This window comes from Lissotriton vulgaris, chromosome 1_1, assembly GCF_964263255.1.
Source record: "Lissotriton vulgaris chromosome 1_1, aLisVul1.2, whole genome shotgun sequence".
NCBI classification, from domain to species: domain Eukaryota; kingdom Metazoa; phylum Chordata; class Amphibia; order Caudata; family Salamandridae; genus Lissotriton; species Lissotriton vulgaris.
In genome coordinates, this window is record NC_141685.1 from 1999317900 (window position 1) to 1999335618 (window position 17719).

General features: G+C 46.8%; 1 protein-coding gene across 1 annotated transcript in view; it reads right to left on the reverse strand.

Annotated features, from left to right (window-relative positions):
* Window positions 1-17348, reverse strand: part of DHTKD1 (dehydrogenase E1 and transketolase domain containing 1) — a 1474452-nt gene extending 1457104 nt beyond the window's left edge. The window contains exon 1 of the mRNA XM_086919908.1: window positions 17123-17348. Within this exon, the coding sequence (XP_086776034.1) occupies window positions 17123-17282 (160 nt within the window). The 5' untranslated portion in view covers window positions 17283-17348. The remainder of the gene's footprint in view (window positions 1-17122) is intronic.
* Window positions 17349-17719: the final 371 nt, after the last annotated feature.

Sequence of the window (17719 nt, forward strand, 5' to 3'; positions counted from 1 at the left end):
TGTTGGAAATGCAACTTTCAAATTCAGTGGATTCGCTACAGTTACGTTTAGCTCTTAGGAATTCTCCATATGGGATGGAACGTAACTGGTGTTCAGGGTGAAAACTAGAAGCATGGAGTATCGAGTTACAGGAAGTAGGCTTCCTGAACAATTTGGAGTGTAGTAGGTTGTCTCTCACGTAAAATTCAAGGTCTAGGAACTCCATATTAGTGAGGCTGTGTCGCATGGTAAAGTTAATTTCCCACGTGTTATTGTTCAAATGCTCAAAAAAGGAAAAAAGGAGTTCCTCAGAGCCCGACCATAACAGAAAACAATCGTCGATGTATCGACCCCAATAGACTTTAACAAACATTGGAAACTCTGAACAGAGGATTCTGTTCTCAAAGAATTTCTTCCGGACAGACCTTCCATAACATACAGAAAGGGCTTAACTCTGAGAAATAAATTGAGCCCCACAGTTCCCTTTAATACTACAGCTCGTGACTGGCTGAGCACACGAGGCCTAGGATTCCACAAATGTGGTTTCTGTTCCATGTGTATTTGGGGCAAACACGGTACCACAACTTTCAAGAGTCCTGAAGGGACAACATACAAAATCAAACATAACATCACTTGCCTAACCAAATTCGTAGTTTACATAATCGAATGCCAATGCGGCAAGATTTATGTGGGCAGCACGATTAGGGCTCTCAAAGAGAGAATCGCAGAGCATATGAGAGCCATTCAAAAAAAGAGACCCCAGGTACCCAGTAGCCTTACACATAGCTGAATGTCAACCTCTGGAGGATGACATCAAAGTGCGTGTTTTTGGGATTGACATGATTCCCCTCAATGTCAGAGGGGGAACCGAGAATTGACACTCAGACGTAGAGAAGCCACATGGATCATGCGTCTACAAAGCGTGGAACATGGGCTAAATTACGGCCCTGAGCTTCAATATTTCTTGGGTGACTAATAGTCACCCTATGGGATCCAATAATTGTGATATTCACTCAACGATCCTAATGAATATTAGTCTCCGTTCAACATAACCATATAGCAACATATCTAGAGATAACTACACCTTTTGGAATGCGGATAATGTACAAATAGCACGTACTGTATTGTACACACTCTATGATGTATAATATCATTATATGTGTTAATGTGAGATTATATAAAATGAAAATACTGTTGTAAATATGATGAGCTATTTTATCAATGAATTGTGGCGATGTGGCACTTTTACTCCTTGATCAGCCTTCCCACCTGTATGCTTTTCTATAATAGTTCACCACATTTATGGGCACCGGGTCACATCACCCGTGAATATTCACATTTTTACTATACAGAACCTACCTGTTATTAATTCCTCTACTGGACACTCGAAACTGAGATCCTACCGTTTATTGGAAAGCGGTCTATAAAGAAGTAGTGTGATCTTTATTGTATTGTATTGTATTGTATTTATTATTTGTAACGCGCAACTGTCACCCTACGGGTATCCTGGCGCCCAAACAGGAAGTAGTCAGATGGTACTACAATACACTAGCTGTCAAGACATGTAGAACAGCCACCGGATCTATTAAATAAAGTCACGGGGATTAGACTTTGGCGAATAGCCATGTTTTCAGGCTCTTTCTGAAACCCAGTAGGGTGCCAATTTGTCTGATGTTCTGGGGAAGCTCGTTCCACAGCCTAGAGGCAGAGATGCAAAAGGCTCTGCCTCCCATCTTCGACCTCCTGATCCTGGTAGTAGCTGCCAGACTCTGGCTATAGGAGCGCAGGGATCTGGAGGGCCTATACCAGGAGAGCCTTTCCTGTAGAGGGATAGGTCCCGTGTTGTGCAGGGCTCTGTACACAATACATAAGGATTTAAAAACAACTCTACTCCCGATTGGCAGCCAATGTAGATCTCTTAGCGCCAACGTAGTGGAGGAGCTGCGAGGTCTTTTAAGTGCCAGCTTGGCCGCTATAGACTGGACCCTCTGGAGCCCCTGTAGGATGTATAGGGGGGCCCCTAGATATAGAGAGTTACAGTAGTCCAGTCTGGCCAGGATCACACTCTTAACTACTAATGGCCTGGACTCATCAGGCAGAAGGGGCAAAATCTGTCTGAGTGCTTTCAACAATCCAAAGCAGACACTGATGGTTTTATTGGTCCGAGAGGTCATTTGGAGATCCGCATCAAACAGTACCCCTAGATTGCGCACGGTTTTAACTGGGATACAAGGTTCAGCTCCCGGCGCAAGCCTGATCTCGTGGGAAGGTTGTTGACTCAGTTTGGCTGACGAGCAGTAGACAACCTCTGTCTTCCCCTCATTAAACTGAAGGGAGTTTATGGTCAGCCACCTGGAGACCCTGCTCATGCAGTTCTGAAATGTCTCCATGCTCACCGCCTGTCTTCCTTCTAAGGAGAACACCAGTTGTGTATCATCGGCATAGTTTATCAAATCTATGCCGAAGGATTTAATCATGGGGATCAGGGGCTGCAGATAAAGATTAAAGAGAATAGGGCTGATCGAGGAGCCCTGAGGTACTCCGTGACTGACCAGGGACTTGGGAGATGAAAAGGGTGCTAGGGTCACCACCTGTTGTCTACCTGCCAGATAGGATTGTATCCACCTCAGGGCCTTGCCCTACACGCCCAGTTTTTCCAGCCTACTTAGCAGCACTGCATGGCTAACCGTGTCGAATGCGGCCGACATGTCCAACAGCACCAGGACTGAGGAATTGCCATTGTCGGCTCGCATTCGAAGGGTGTCCAACATGGTTGCCAATGCAGTTTCTGTTTCGTGGCCTGGGCGGAAGCCAAATTGGTCCTTATCCAACAGGCAGTTGTCTTCCAGATATCCTGACAAGGACCTACTGACCACCTTTTCCACAATTTTTATCGGGTAGGGCAGGAGGGATATGGGCCTAAAATGCGCCGGAATCGTAGGGTCCAGCGAAGGCTTTTTGAGCAGGGGAGTAACCACTGCCTGCTTCCATGCATCCGGCACTGTGCCTTCCTCAAGAGATTGGCGACAAATCTGATGCATCCAGGGGAACAGCTCTGGCCCATATTCCTTCCAGATCCTGTGCGGAAGGGGGTCTAGAGGTGACCCAGATGACACATTCTGGGCCAGACTGAAAAAGAGCTCCTCTGTAAGAGGGGTGAAATTTTCCAGTGATGACAATATTGGTAGAGGTTCCTCTTCTTCTGCCTGTGCCACTGCATCTTTGCAGCTGTCCCTTTCCTCCTTCAGCCCCCCCACAATTTTAGCGATCTTTTCCTCAAAGTAGATCGCGATCTCATCGCATAGTTCTTGAGTAGCGACCACCTTATTACTCGTACAGGTGGGTTGTGAGAAATCCCTTATGATATTAAAAAGGGTTTTGGTACTGTTAGGGGACTGAAGAATAGTAGTGGCATAGAAGTGTGCCTTGGCTTTGGCGATGGCTCCTTTATATTTTGCCTGTTCCACTTTCAACAATTTTTTATCCAACTCTGAATAGCATCTACGCCATTTCTTTTCTGCCTGTCGGCGTGCATTGCGTAGGGATTTCAGCTCCTCATTAAACCAGGGAGCAGACGGTTTCCTCTTATTCTTTATAATTTTCAGAGGAGCAAGTCTATCCAGGGTCTTAGTGATGTGATTACAATATTTATGATAATTCAGATCTACCGATTCCTCTGGATCATAGGAAACATTGCTCTTAAAAATAGGCTTTGTTTTATCCTTTGGTAATTTATGACATACCATTCGACCTGGGAATTTCTTGGACCCAATCGGTCCGCCAATTCCGCTTTAACACTAATCATTGTCTCCTTCCGATAGGTGTGGCACGTCTGGACACCTACGTTCATACAACGATACATAAATACTCGAGTACAAAGCATTTCGCCTATACGGCTCCCCTTTCAAACATGGCGACCATGTTTTAATAACACACAAATCGACATCTTCTATGTCAATAACTCGGATAAATAGATACCTCCCTTCCGGTCACGTGTCCGTTTACGAAAGACGGCGACCGGGAATTACCAGAGGAGGGATACCGCACTATTGGTAAGCTGTTTGCTCTTTACCATAAGAACCGAATCCCCATATTTTACTGGAAGAGCCCACATAACCGGGCTCTCGCATATTAATGCGTGCGTATATATTTTCATTTGCCTTTCACAGCATACCGCGAGTGAGAGAACGTACCCGTTTTCTGAAAGCACCAAAACAGATGGATCCCCTTCCGGTTACTGCCTGATACATACCCGTATCAAGGTACAGTAATTTTCCTAACCTTCCTTCTAATTTCTTATTAACTACGCCCCTAATGTAATTTTAAGGCGACGCGACAGACTGTATTTCCAGCCCGATGGCCCTTACATTTCATGCTTTTTCTTTAGTATAGTGATAATTTCTGAAGATTTTGACCCACCTAATAGGGCGGATTACATTAGCAAGAGTGACTTCTTGCAACTTAGCCAAGTGGATATACCGCTCCCACTGACTAATAAGACTTGAACCTGTACACTCAGTGGTAAGGACACTTTCCACTTTTAGTCTCTATTAATTTACTTTTCAGATTTCCTTTATCAACATAGGTGTCCTCGGACATTCCCCCTTTTTAATGCCTTCCTTATGAGTTCTTATTTCTTTACTTTTTTCCTTTAGTCTCTCTCTAATCTACCCACATAGAACGCCACTACAAGTTCCAGACTATTCTCAACCCATTCGTTTGGAGTTGAGTCTAAAGGTAATCACTCTACCCTTTAGAGAGAGATCCCCTTTTTCCCTTAATTCACTTTGAGCACCACCGTTAATTTAACCGTACGTTACATTCACACGCTCCCATTTGAACTTATCACCAATGATTTCACATACAAACTTCACTTTATGCTGCTCTCAATTGTATGTTTTGTCACTTTGCAACCTCTAGAATGCAGGATAACTGTGGGCGTGCTAACACCAGTCACACACTTAGTTGTTACCATGACCTAATTTCACGTCCATTGCACTACCACTCAAGGTCAACCACTCACAGCCTTGCAGTGGAACACTCCCAGTATCTCGAGCGTCATCACCAATCACATCCACTACGTGCGAAATTACACGCACGTCACAACTGCATGTATGATGCACTCCTGTCACCATATGCAGTATGTTACAGTGATAAGACGCGCAACTGAATATGCATACATTATTTTTGTATCACCAGCCCTGAAGAGTCGTGTTGACTCAACTGTACACGACGAAACACGTGTCGGCTTACTGTGACTGTTCTTCAAGTCTGGATATAATAAACCGTCATCTTGTGGTGACAAGAAATACACCGAAGAATCTGCTTCTGTTCATTGAATCACATTGGTCATTGTACTAAGTTTTGTGACACCTTACTGTAGTTGCGAGAGCACAGCTGTGTAATTGTTGTTAAGTCATTGACTTTTTTAGACGGTTAAGGTGTGGAAAATCACGAAATTGATGTATATAAGCGGCGTTCATTTGTCTTTTCCCATTCCCTTCCCTGTACGTTAACCGCACCACTCCGCCAGTAAAAGCCCGTGCCCACATGTACCTGATAGCCATTTTTTAGGCACCATGGCCTTTTGCCCGCTCATTGGAATCCCCGGCTTCCCTCCTGCGCACATTTGAACACCCCCCCCCCCCACTCAAATTCAAATTCAAATTCCTTTATTCGGTACTTAAAAAGATACCATTAAAGTGCATAGCAAATACATACATACAATTTATATAAAAACAGTTAAAAAATTATTAAAAATTTCATATATATCTACAAAAAGGTACAGTTTGTCATTTTCAGGTAATGGGGATTTCCGTCTGCGTTCAAGTGGAGTCTACAGATATTTCCCTCATGTTCCTCAATTTTATAGCAGATTTAATAAAGCTAATAACACTTAACAAAGTATGAGGATCTGGTGCCTTTTGCAAAAATAAAATGGCATCTTTGGCGTGCATAAATTTTCGGTTTTTCAAGATCCTTACTAAAAACTTCTTTCTAGGTTCTGAAAAGCGGGGGCATAATAAAACAAAGTGAAGGGTGTCCTGCGGAGACCTAGAGTCGCAGCCGCAGGAGCCCTTCGCCTCTACCGTAGATGTGTAACCAGCAGGACTTGCCAATAAATGATGTAATAAATTCAAACGAAACCTGGTCATGTAAAATCTTTCCTGCGCATTGTACAGTACAGCCAAATATGGTTCCATTTTAAAATTTGTGGTTACCACTGGTCCATGAGCCGCTACCGAGGGTTTTTTGTTTTCAGTGAGCGCCCTCCTATTAGTTGACCATGCTTCAAATTAATTTTTAAGCAATGTTTTGTTCTGTGTGGTCAGCTGCTCTGGGTCAGTGAACATGTTTTTGCAGCCAATGCGGACCAGGGTATCCCTAACGTATTTTAACCACGTGATTTGTTCCCATTTGTCCCGGTTTAGACAGTCCATAATTATCTGTCTACTAAAGCTGGCTTCTGGGTTTGTCCATATCCTGATCCAGGCCATGAGAGGTCGAATCTTGATTTTATCCTCGATATAGGGTTCTCCCAGTTCCAGATGGGTTATATGTGCCGGGGTACTCTGAGGGACCTTGAGTAGTCTTTTGAAAAATTTATTTTCCTCCGTTTGTATTTGTTGTATGTGATTAATTTTGCAGCCCCACACTTCTGCTCCATATAACACTTTCGCGCAGGATACAGCTTTGTATAAGTTTAGTATCTGTTCCGGTGACCACCTACCAAGCCTCCTTCCATATGCCATTATAGCACCCGTAGAGGCCACCAATTTGGATGCATGCTTTTCGGCCAGATTTTTAAATTCTAGTTTCTCGTCGAAGAGGACGCCAAGGTAGGAAAATGTCTTAACTACTCCCATCTTATGACTACCTATACTGTACGAGAAGTTATTTTTTGCATTCCGGCCTGTGGTCATGATGAAAGATTTATCCAGGTTGGCTGAAAGGTCCAAAGAATTCATAAAATTTACGAACCCATTAGTAAGTCCCAGTGGCGTTCGGGCTAGCAGCACAGCGTCGTCCGCATAAAGGAGGACTGGTACTGAGCGCTGGCCGATCTTAGGGCAGTCCACTTCTAGTTCCATGAGGCTTTTGTCCAGATTGTTTATGTATAAAGAAAATAAAAACGGCGCTAAAATGCAGCCCTGCCGCACTCCACTTGTGCAAGGGAACGGTTCGGTCTTCATCCCTTCGTTGCTGTAACGGACTGTGGCCGTGGTCTCCCAGTGCAGAGCCTTTAAAATGTCTACTATTTCATAATCCACCCCCATCAAGATCATCAGGGCCCATAATTTCTGTCTATTTACACGATCGAAGGCAGCTGTGAGATCCATAAAACCCATATATATGGTTCCGTTGGCTGCAATGGTATATTTAGCGGTAAGTAAATATAGATTTAAGCATTGGTCTGTTGTGGATCTCCCTTCCCTGAATCCATACTGTACATCAGTTAAAATGTGATGGTCCTCTGCCCAAACTTGCAGACGATTTAAAATGGCGCGTCCCATGATTTTTGCCGTAACGTCTATCAATGAAATGGGACGATAACATTGGGGGTCGTCCCGACTGCCTTTTTTATAGATGGGGACAATGGTTGCAGAGGACCATGAGCGGGGCAGTCCTGCCACAACTGCCTCGTTCAATACCCTGGTAAGGACAGGAGCCCACAACTCTATATTGCTCAGGTAGAGGTCAGGGGGAATGCCATCGGGACCAGGGGCTTTATTCTTGGAAAGCCCTTGAATGGCTGATTTTATTTCTTTTAGTGTGCCCACATGTACCTGATAGCCATTTTTTAGGCACCATGGCCTTTTGCCCGCTCATTGGAATCCCCGGCTTCCCTCCTGCGCACATTTGAACACCCCCCCCCCACTCTCATGTGCATAGACCATAAAACCCTCTCCCTCAGCGCGACCCTGCTCTGAAAAGTAACCCTCCTGCTTGACCCACGCACCCCCCCCATTTTTCCTCTCGAAGAAGCATCCTTCGCCTCAGCTGACATAACCCCCCCAGCTGTACCTGACTGCCCCCGTTCCCTCATGTACGGGTCATAAGACCTCTCTCTCTGTGCGACTCTGTCCCTGTGCGCACCCTGGCTTCCCCCCCCCTCCTCCCTCACATGGGCAAGTCATAAACCTTCTTCTTCTGCAAGACTCTGTCCTTGGGAGTCACGCTCGCGCCTGACCAAACACCTCCTTTTCTTTTATGAATACCCCTCTGTTGGTAAACTCTCCCTCTGCGCCTGATTGTCCACGCGGCATGAATACCTCTCCTTTGATGACCCCTTCCACCGAGTCCGATTGTCCACACAGGTCCGAGGCCATCGCCTAAGCCGGGAGATACAGTTTATTGCCCCCTATTGTATGGAGTCGCTCCTCTTCAAAGGGCCTACTATTGATCCTGGCCTCCCCACCCCCCGGGATACGATCAGGCGCACATATCCTAAGAATCGGCGGAACACTCAGCTGCGTGATCACCCCCTCCTCTTATCAGCAGGTCAAGGGCCTCTATTGTGGGTATATGTGGGGTGGGATTGACACGAGGATTACGGGGATGTCTTTTCCTTGTTTCACAATGTCTTTATTGCAATAAGGAATGTTTTGTAAGGTATAAAAGGCGATGTCTCAGAGAACTTGTTAGAGCACCTCCCGAAAGACACTGTGTTTCGTGTCCGAAATGACAGGCCCTCCTCATGAGTAATAAATCCTGTTCTTGTGACTCCTGCCTCCAGCGCCCGTCTCTTTATTTGATAGCTAATCAGAATGGGAACTAAGAGGCGACTTGCGCCAGCAGCCCGGGCATCGATAGCAATATGGGCTCATTTTCGACAATTGGCGTCCCAACGCGGGGTCCATCAGTGACATAAGGTCCAGTAAGAGAGATCCAGACGATGAGGTGAACATCTAAATGATTGGAGTATACCTGCCTTGAGAGGGCCCTCGTCCGGCTGCCGATTGAAAGAACTTCACCGATTCTGAACGGATCTCTCTCGAGCGACCTATTGTCCTGACTGGAATCCCACAGGAATGCTGCATAGAGTAAGAGAACGATCGGGCGCTGGAGGAGGAAGACGAAGAACTGTCCGCATGGTCCGGTCCGGGTAAGATTAAGTAGGGCGTTTTTACGCCTGATTGGTAGGATGGTTTTATCCATCTGATTGTTTGATTGATCGTATTGGAATCGGTATCTAAATACTGATATTGTTGTTGTTGTTCATTTAGCTTTGGTTGCTACTTGAAATATTGGTTCTCTTCTTGAGACGAGACATTCTCTGTTTGCAAACAGCGGCGAATAGGAACGTTCGTCTCTCTTTGCAGATAGCGAAGGGCAGGTAATGCAGACGTTTGTCCCCGTTGTAATCCGTCATGCCTGTTTTTCTCCCCACTGATTGATTGATTGACTGGACATTGTTGTCCAAGGAATTGTTCGTTTGAGGTATTTTCTGTTTGCAAATAACGTGGAATAGAAATATTCTGTCTAGTCTTTGCAAGTAGTAAAGGGTAGGTTATGCCCCTTTATGATTCGTCAGGCCTACCCACTCCCCACTGATTGACTATTTATTGGGGGTAGCTCTCCTGGTCCGCCCAGGAGGCTGCCCTAATGGAGGGACATATGCTCCCCACTCATTGACCATTTATTGGAGGTAGGCCATCTGGTCCGTCCAGGAGGCTACCCTAGTGATTGGAGGTACATCATTTGGTCCGTCCAGGATGATACCCTAATGAAGGGACATGTGTTCCCCACTAATTGATAATCTAGTTCCACCCCGGACCATTTATTGGAGGCAACTCGTCTGGTCCGTCCAGGAGTACCCCTAATGAAGAGGACACATAAAAATATGAAGTGATCACCGTACCCTGTTAGCAGAAACTTTAGCTTGAAACACGCTAAGGAAAATAAGGAAGAATAAAAGAAATCGGGCTAAGTCAGTAACCGCCTGATGAGCTTTCGACTTCACTAAAAATAAGAAACATTAGGAATAGTTTGTAAAAAGAAATATAAAATGGCGAAAGCTTGACGGCAAGACAGCCACGAGGTAGCTAGGCTCTGTTGCCTATTCCTGCCCCAAACATGTCTGCCTCATTGTCTACCACGCCCAAATAACGGTAACATGAAATAGATACAAATCAATAAAACACCTACCCCCATTCTGGAAACTCCCGAAGTGCAACAGGTCCGCGGTTACGCCCATCCGGAAGGCGAGGCCTCAGCGCGTGCAGAGCAGGGCCTGGCTGGCCGCCATCGGAAGGGGAGGCTGTAGGGCGGACGGCCCGAAAATCGTAATGGTCTCTCCTTTTCCCCTCTTCTGCTGCCCTGCGGGCCACGGGGGGGGGGGGGATGTCTTGCCTCAGCCACCGACCCCCCCCCCCCCCTCCCCCCCTCTCTCGCCTGATCCGGCCCTCATCGAAGACCGGAGCCAAGGCGAGGACGGCGGCGCTTCTTTCAGCTATAATGGCTGCAACTACACCTCTTTTCAATTATGTCTTGGACAACTCTGGAAAGTTGCAGGTGGTCCCGCCAGCGGCAACGCTTGAGTTGCAGGTAGTCCCGCCACATGACGAGGGGGGATGTCTTGCTGCCTCCGACCCCCCCCCATCTTCATCGCCTGGCCCGGCCATACCAAAGCGCTGGAGCCGAAGAACGGCGCGGGGTCGCTGGAAGGGGGAGGCGGCGCGAACGAGCCTCCCCCACCTCCCTCCAGGTGGAGGCTTCCAGCGACACCCCAACGCTCCTGCTTGAAGAGGGTCCATATCAAAAAGCGGGTTTTCTTGCCCGGGACGGGCACACGCCCTGCTGCTCCTCAACCTTGAAGATTTTAAAAGAGCCGGGGGGGCCGACCTCTCCACGAGGCGCCCCCCGTCCTCCGATGGAGCCACGAGACGTCGGCGCACTCCTGCCGGCGCCAGCCTCAGTGTGGGAATAACTAAAATCCGGCAAAGATACAGATTTGTTCAGTTCCGGTGGAACACCAGAATGACCCGGTAGGAAAGATTGTTGCCGCCCTCCCCACTTTTGACTGATGGTTCATATTGCTAGTCTGTTACCCCATTGCGAAAAACTTTTTGAACCACCAAAACAGGTTCTGGTCCAACCACGAGTCATTGGAAGCATTCCGACTCTACTGGGACATGCCTGACCTCGCCCCAAAATGGCGCTGATACAAAATGAGACTTTCAAACTCCTTGTTGCACTCTGATTGCTCAGCCTTGATGATCCAATATATGTATGCAGTTTTTCGACAATGAAAGTAGATAGGATGGATATTGAGTATGTGCTTGGAAAAGAAAGCGATATAAGATGGATATTGATTATGTGCTGGGACAATGAACTGATTTAGGGTGGATACTAATTATGTGTGGAAGCAATGAATTGGTATAAAATAAGCACTGATTGAACATTTGGGCCATGAATTGATAAACGTTAGGTCTTGAGTAAATAGTTGGGCAATGAAATGATATTATTGAAAGCCTGAATTCTTGGCAAGCATTATACTCGCCCCTTAAGAAAGTTCGATACGATTTTATTGCACTGCTGCACTTTACGAAATGAATGGCCACCGACTTCATTCTCCGTAGCCGGCCCACTGGGTTGTAGGCCCGTATTTGTGCGCCAACATTTCTAATTAAAGGTATTTTAAAGAGGAAAGCATAATTGTAGTGGTTGCATTAATGAGTTTTGAATGTGTTACTACTGTCTCCAATATGAGCAAAAAATAAGCATGATTAAAGCTGAAGGTTAAAGGGGGCCGATACTTAGCGGCTACATTATGTGTCACAGGCAGCCGGAAAAGTGTTTTAGACGCCCTTAAGCGATACCACAGAAATGCCACTTGACCACCACCCTTGCACATGACCCAAAAGGCCACGATCAAGTGATTCATGTAGATACGCAGACCATCGACGATTATCTATCCAAACACTACTGGTCCCTCTGGGCTTAAAAACGCCGAGATGGTAGAGAAGGCATCCCGTGGAGATAGGTCGAGTATGTGGTAGGTAAAAACATTTTCGGATTTATGCGCGTTGATGTGTTATGAATGCTGCCCCCACCCCCTTCTTTCCCCTCCCTTCTGCAGGTCACGTCGGAACATCGGTTGAAGTATGGAAGAGCAATGATCGAACGACCGACAAAAGGAGAAAAAGGGTATCTGAGCATAGTACTTATGTTAACGAGTTTTTAAAGACGTAGACTTAGACATGACAGTTCCTCCTTAGAACGTAGCGACTGGGAGGATGGACTGACCTAGAAACTTGATGGGTTAGTACTGTATGACGGAATTTGACTCGAACCAGCACACCAGATAGTGCAACTAGACGTTTAACTAGATAGGGAAAGGACAAGGAAAAGTTCCGGGGAAAGGGTTACCTAGGCACCACCCGTCTGGGAAAGTAGGAATGTTGTTGATGTTCAAAATGTACCACCTCCTTCTCACACTCTTACAGACATAACTAAGCTGTCCGACTGTTCTCCCGATCAATACCCTCCGTTGCCTCCGCCTGAAGAACTTCTCACCAAAAGAAGAAACTCTAAAGTGGTTTAAGATCCAACCATGGGCAATAGCCCGACCAGGTTAATTTCTGACCGGCTGACCGAGGTGTAAGTATTAGTAATTGAGAACGCTCGCAAAAATAGCAAGCGAGAGGAAAAAGGAGGAAAAGGTAAAAAGAACTCAGCCCGTAGATAAATAGGATATTAAAGATGCGCAGCATGCAAAAAGAGATCTTTTTGGCCAATAACTGTTCTATGTCTTGTCATGAATCTCTTTGTATGTAATACATGTACTGTCTTCCTTCGTCTGAAGTTTTGTGTGTATGTACTGTATGAGTTTATGTCTCCCCTCTGTTCGCGTCTCCGTGCTACCTAACCCCTGCTGTTCTGTGTTGTGAGCGCGCTAAATGACCTATTTCCGTACACGTCTCTCTATCTATCTCTCTCTCTCTCTCCCTCTCTCTCTCTACATGTCATACGTGTACAGAATGGCTCGTTTAGGTTGCGGACGACTCTCGCTCTCTATGAGAGTCCCCCTGTTCCATCTTTCTTCTTGTGGTAAAATTGTGCCCCGCTGGCACCAGTCTGATTGGATACTTATCGAACACGAAGGTGTTCAGCGAAATTGACAAAAACTAAAAAGATTGTAACTTGTCATATTACTACCTCTCCTTTCTGCAAAATGAATGAACTCTAATTGGCTAAGGAAGTAAGGACAGGAAGACGACTAAGGTCCCCTAATCTGGCCTTTTATAGGGGAACTATATGTCAATGGCATCCTATTTTTTTCAGTTCATTAGAGACAAGCGCCAATGTCCAGATTGACCCCCAATGCCCAGATTGCCCCACCCCCTTTGCACTCGAGCACGAATGCCCGAAGCGTCCCCGCCCCACTTGATTGACCCCAGCTGCTGACCCCGACGCATAAACTGATGACCATGAGTAACTGTCGCCCCTCGAGAAAAACTTGTTTAACCCTGTCTTTCGATGATTGCACCCCCGCTCTGTTTGAAAGAGTTAGCCAGCTCTAAAGGGAAATGTAAGACTGTTAAGTCTCGGGTTAGAAGGACGAGTCTCCCCTGAATGTTGCCAATTTTGGAGTTTTTGATGAAACACGCAAGTGATAGGAGTCTGACCTCTGTCCATATGTGTCATGAATGAACGCCGATTAGACTTGGTGCGACCACAGTAGAAATACCCACATACTTACTTCATGGTAATAGACTTCTGACTCCGACCAATGAGCATAACCCCCAGGTACTAGGATTGCGAGTGGAATTCAAATGTAAAAATGTCTTCTCCTGCCAGTTCTCTAAAACTTGTTTTTACCCATTAAAAGATATACGACCATCGGAGGAGAAGGGTCGGACGTGGCGCACAGCCTGGCTGCAGATCTTGAGACACATGTGACCTCGACCAAAGACGGAGCTGCAGAGCAACAAGATACGGGACGAGACAGCAATCTCAGACGTGGAAAATAAAGGGATGACGGGCTGTCCTGAAGCCCTCTGTGTTGCTAACCCACGTGTGCCTGAAGTCTTCGTCCCCCTTTTGGGGCCCGATTGATGGGCCTGCTTGCTCATTTTCCTTCGCTCCCTTGGTCCCTTGATGTGTGCAGGAAAAGATCTGACCCCACTCCGCCCTCTCCTCCCTCGGATATTCAACAACACTCCCTTCTCTCCACATGGTTTTTTTTGTCACCACGAAAGGAAAAGAAAAATGCAGGTGCCGAGCATAAGGCACCCCTAACAAGGACTACTCAATAAAACAGGACTGTGGTCTAACAGCAGAGGACTGACCGCACCCTGCAACGCGTAAGGATAGATCCGAGCTGGACCTATAGCTCCACCGCCGGTGCTCAACAGCGCCAACGAAAGGATATGGACTAGAGCCTACCAGTGATGGCTCACTGCTAAAAAGACACTGTGACGAAAAGATCTTGTGAACTGAACTGAATTCCTCCCTCAACTACCTGGTCAAGATGTTCATTGGTCACATTTTTTGAGAAAGTCAGAAGCATTTATGCTATGTAGTATGTTTGAATGTTAGGAACTCAACAAATGCAATTTCCTATGTGCTGCATTCTGCCAATCACATCAACTGTCCATGATTATATGCCATATGTTAGTATTGACAAATGCTAATTCTTCAACCACACCTGTTTATATGTACACCCATCAGTTAGGAAATGAACTTTGTTATGTAAAAAGCGGCGACTGTGGAAAATCACAAAATTGATGTACATAAGCGGCGTTCATTTGTCTTTTCCCATTCCCTTCCCTGTACGTTAACCGCACCACTCCGCCAGTAAAAGCCCGTGCCCACATGTACCTGATAGCCATTTTTTAGGCACCATGGCCTTTTGCCCGCTCATTGGAATCCCCGGCTTCCCTCCTGCGCACATTTGAACACCCCCCCCCCCCACTCTCATGTGCATAGACCATAAAACCCTCTCCCTCAGCGCGACCCTGCTCTGAAAAGTAACCCTCCTGCTTGACCCACGCACCCCCCCCATTTTTCCTCTCGAAGAAGCATCCTTCGCCTCAGCTGACATAACCCCCCCAGCTGTACCTGACTGCCCCCGTTCCCTCATGTACGGGTCATAAGACCTCTCTCTCTGTGCGACTCTGTCCCTGTGCGCACCCTGGCTTCCCCCCCCCTCCTCCCTCACATGGGCAAGTCATAAACCTTCTTCTTCTGCAAGACTCTGTCCTTGGGAGTCACGCTCGCGCCTGACCAAACACCTCCTTTTCTTTTATGAATACCCCTCTGTTGGTAAACTCTCCCTCTGCGCCTGATTGTCCACGCGGCATGAATACCTCTCCTTTGATGACCCCTTCCACCAAGTCCGATTGTCCACACAGGTCCGAGGCCATCGCCTAAGCCGGGAGATACAGTTTATTGCCCCCTATTGTATGGAGTCGCTCCTCTTCAAAGGGCCTACTATTGATCCTGGCCTCCCCACCCCCCGGGATACGATCAGGCGCACATATCCTAAGAATCGGCGGAACACTCAGCTGCGTGATCACCCCCTCCTCTTATCAGCAGGTCAAGGGCCTCTATTGTGGGTATATGTGGGGTGGGATTGACACGAGGATTACGGGGATGTCTTTTCCTTGTTTCACAATGTCGTTATTGCAATAAGGAATGTTTTGTAAGGTATAAAAGGCGATGTCTCAGAGAACTTGTTAGAGCACCTCCCGAAAGACACTGTGTTTCGTGTCCGAAATGACAGGCTCTCCTCATGAGTAATAAATCCTGTTCTTGTGACTCCTGCCTCCAGCGCCCGTCTCTTTATTTGATAGCTAATCAGAATGGGAACTAAGAGGCGACTTGCGCCAGCAGCCCGGGCATTGATAGCAATATGGGCTCATTTTCGACAAAGGGTGTTTTCCGTCTGCTCTTCACGCACTACCCATCGACTATTTCCACGACACACTGTAACGTAAAAATTGAGGCAGTGCGCCCCTAGTATCTGAGTTCTCTTAAAAACCCCTGAACAGTTTACAGGAAAATGTGTAAAGGCAAAACCTCCCACAGAGCTTAGTAGTAAGTGTAGTGAGCATCGCAATGTATTGAGAATGAATGGTTCTGCGCTTATGTTGGGAAATGTGCAGTGATTAAATAGTTTCTCTTGTAGTGCGAGTTATCACTTAAGCTCGCCCCCCCAAAAAAATCCCTTAAGAGAATTGTGCTGGGAGGAAACCATCTCGTGCAGTAAATGGTGGGACCGAAGAAATGCAAGAAGTGTTTGATTCATCTGCGAAGCAGGTTAAAGATAATGTAAATAAAAAAAATTAAAAAGATTAATGTGAATCTGGAGAGGAGGTTAAAACTGCTACCTACCCAAAAAAGACTATGGTGCGGTCAAAAGTATGCAGTACGGGTACAGCTCTGGCAATGTTGGTTTGTCATTCTGTTCCAAGACTGATTCAGGGATTAATTTTTCTCCAAGGTGATGTAATATCCGAAAGCCATTTGTACTACACATTTCACAAGATGTATGAGTTTTGCCTTTTTTTCTTCCCTTTGTCCTTCAATTATTTATGTGCTTGTGGATGGAATAGAACGGTGGGGTAGAGGGGTAGGAACCGAGTGACAGTTGGAGATTCATTACTTCATGAGGCGCTCTTGGTGTAAGGATAAACCTGTGCTGCTCTTCTTTTCGCATGTTTCCTCAATACAAATGACTACTACCCTTTACCAAAACGATTATATTTATCCGCTCAGGCGCACTTTCCGCTCGAGTCTGAATGGCCAGCAACGTTAGTGAGGAATCGAATGATGTGTCTGGGCGGTCAGTGTAAGGACTGTGCAGTTGATACTCAGAAAAGGGGCTTGCGGCACTGGCAGAGGGCACCCTGCAATGTAGGCGCTATGGTTCAGTGGAGGATAGTGGCATGACAGCTGGACCCATCTCGTCAGGTCAGCGAAGCCACCACGTACAGTGCAACAAGTCGCAGAGGGGCTGCCAGCGGGGGAGGGGCTCACAGTGTCACTGTAGGTGTGCAGGGAGTCCTTGTGGCCAGTCAGTCTAACAGGAGAACTGAAACGGACTACCTCAGTTTTACTTCCAATACATTGTATTTTACTGCCAATGCTTTGTGGTAGGAGTCTCACAAGCCTCCGCTACACGTTCTGCACGTACCTTGCCTGCTGTTGTAAGAGATGTTGGGGGTGGCTCCTTGTACGTCGCTTTCCGCCTTGCGGGGCTTATAACCGTACACTCCGCGGTCCGTACGATAGGTTCGCAGCCCGGGATGTGTGCGCCTCGGGGCCCTGCACAGCAGCAACCGAAGCCCCGACATGTTTACAGTAGAGACCAGGATTAGACTACAGCAGACATGTGCGGCTCTCAGACTCCGCCCAGCCACCGACGCGCAGGCAACTCCCCCTGCGGCCGTTGGCTGGGGCTGTTGACGTAGGGAAGGAGCCGGTAGGACGAAGCCATATCGTCTGCGCGGGTGGAGCGCCGAGCCGGAAGAAGGAGCTACATTAAAGAGAAGGCAATAAACGCACCGTACCCTCGCTCGCTAATCTCTCAGAAGTATTCCTGTTATAAGTGTAACCAGTGCTTTAAATAGGCCGGTACTCAGTACCGGCACTTCTAAATGTTCTGCGCTTGAGTACCAGAACTTCTTTTTGTCCCAGGAGATTACGGGTACTCAAGGGGCAGCAGGTCAACTCAGTGCAATTTGCATGTATAAAAAACACATTGGCATATTTATGCGTTTTTATGTATCGC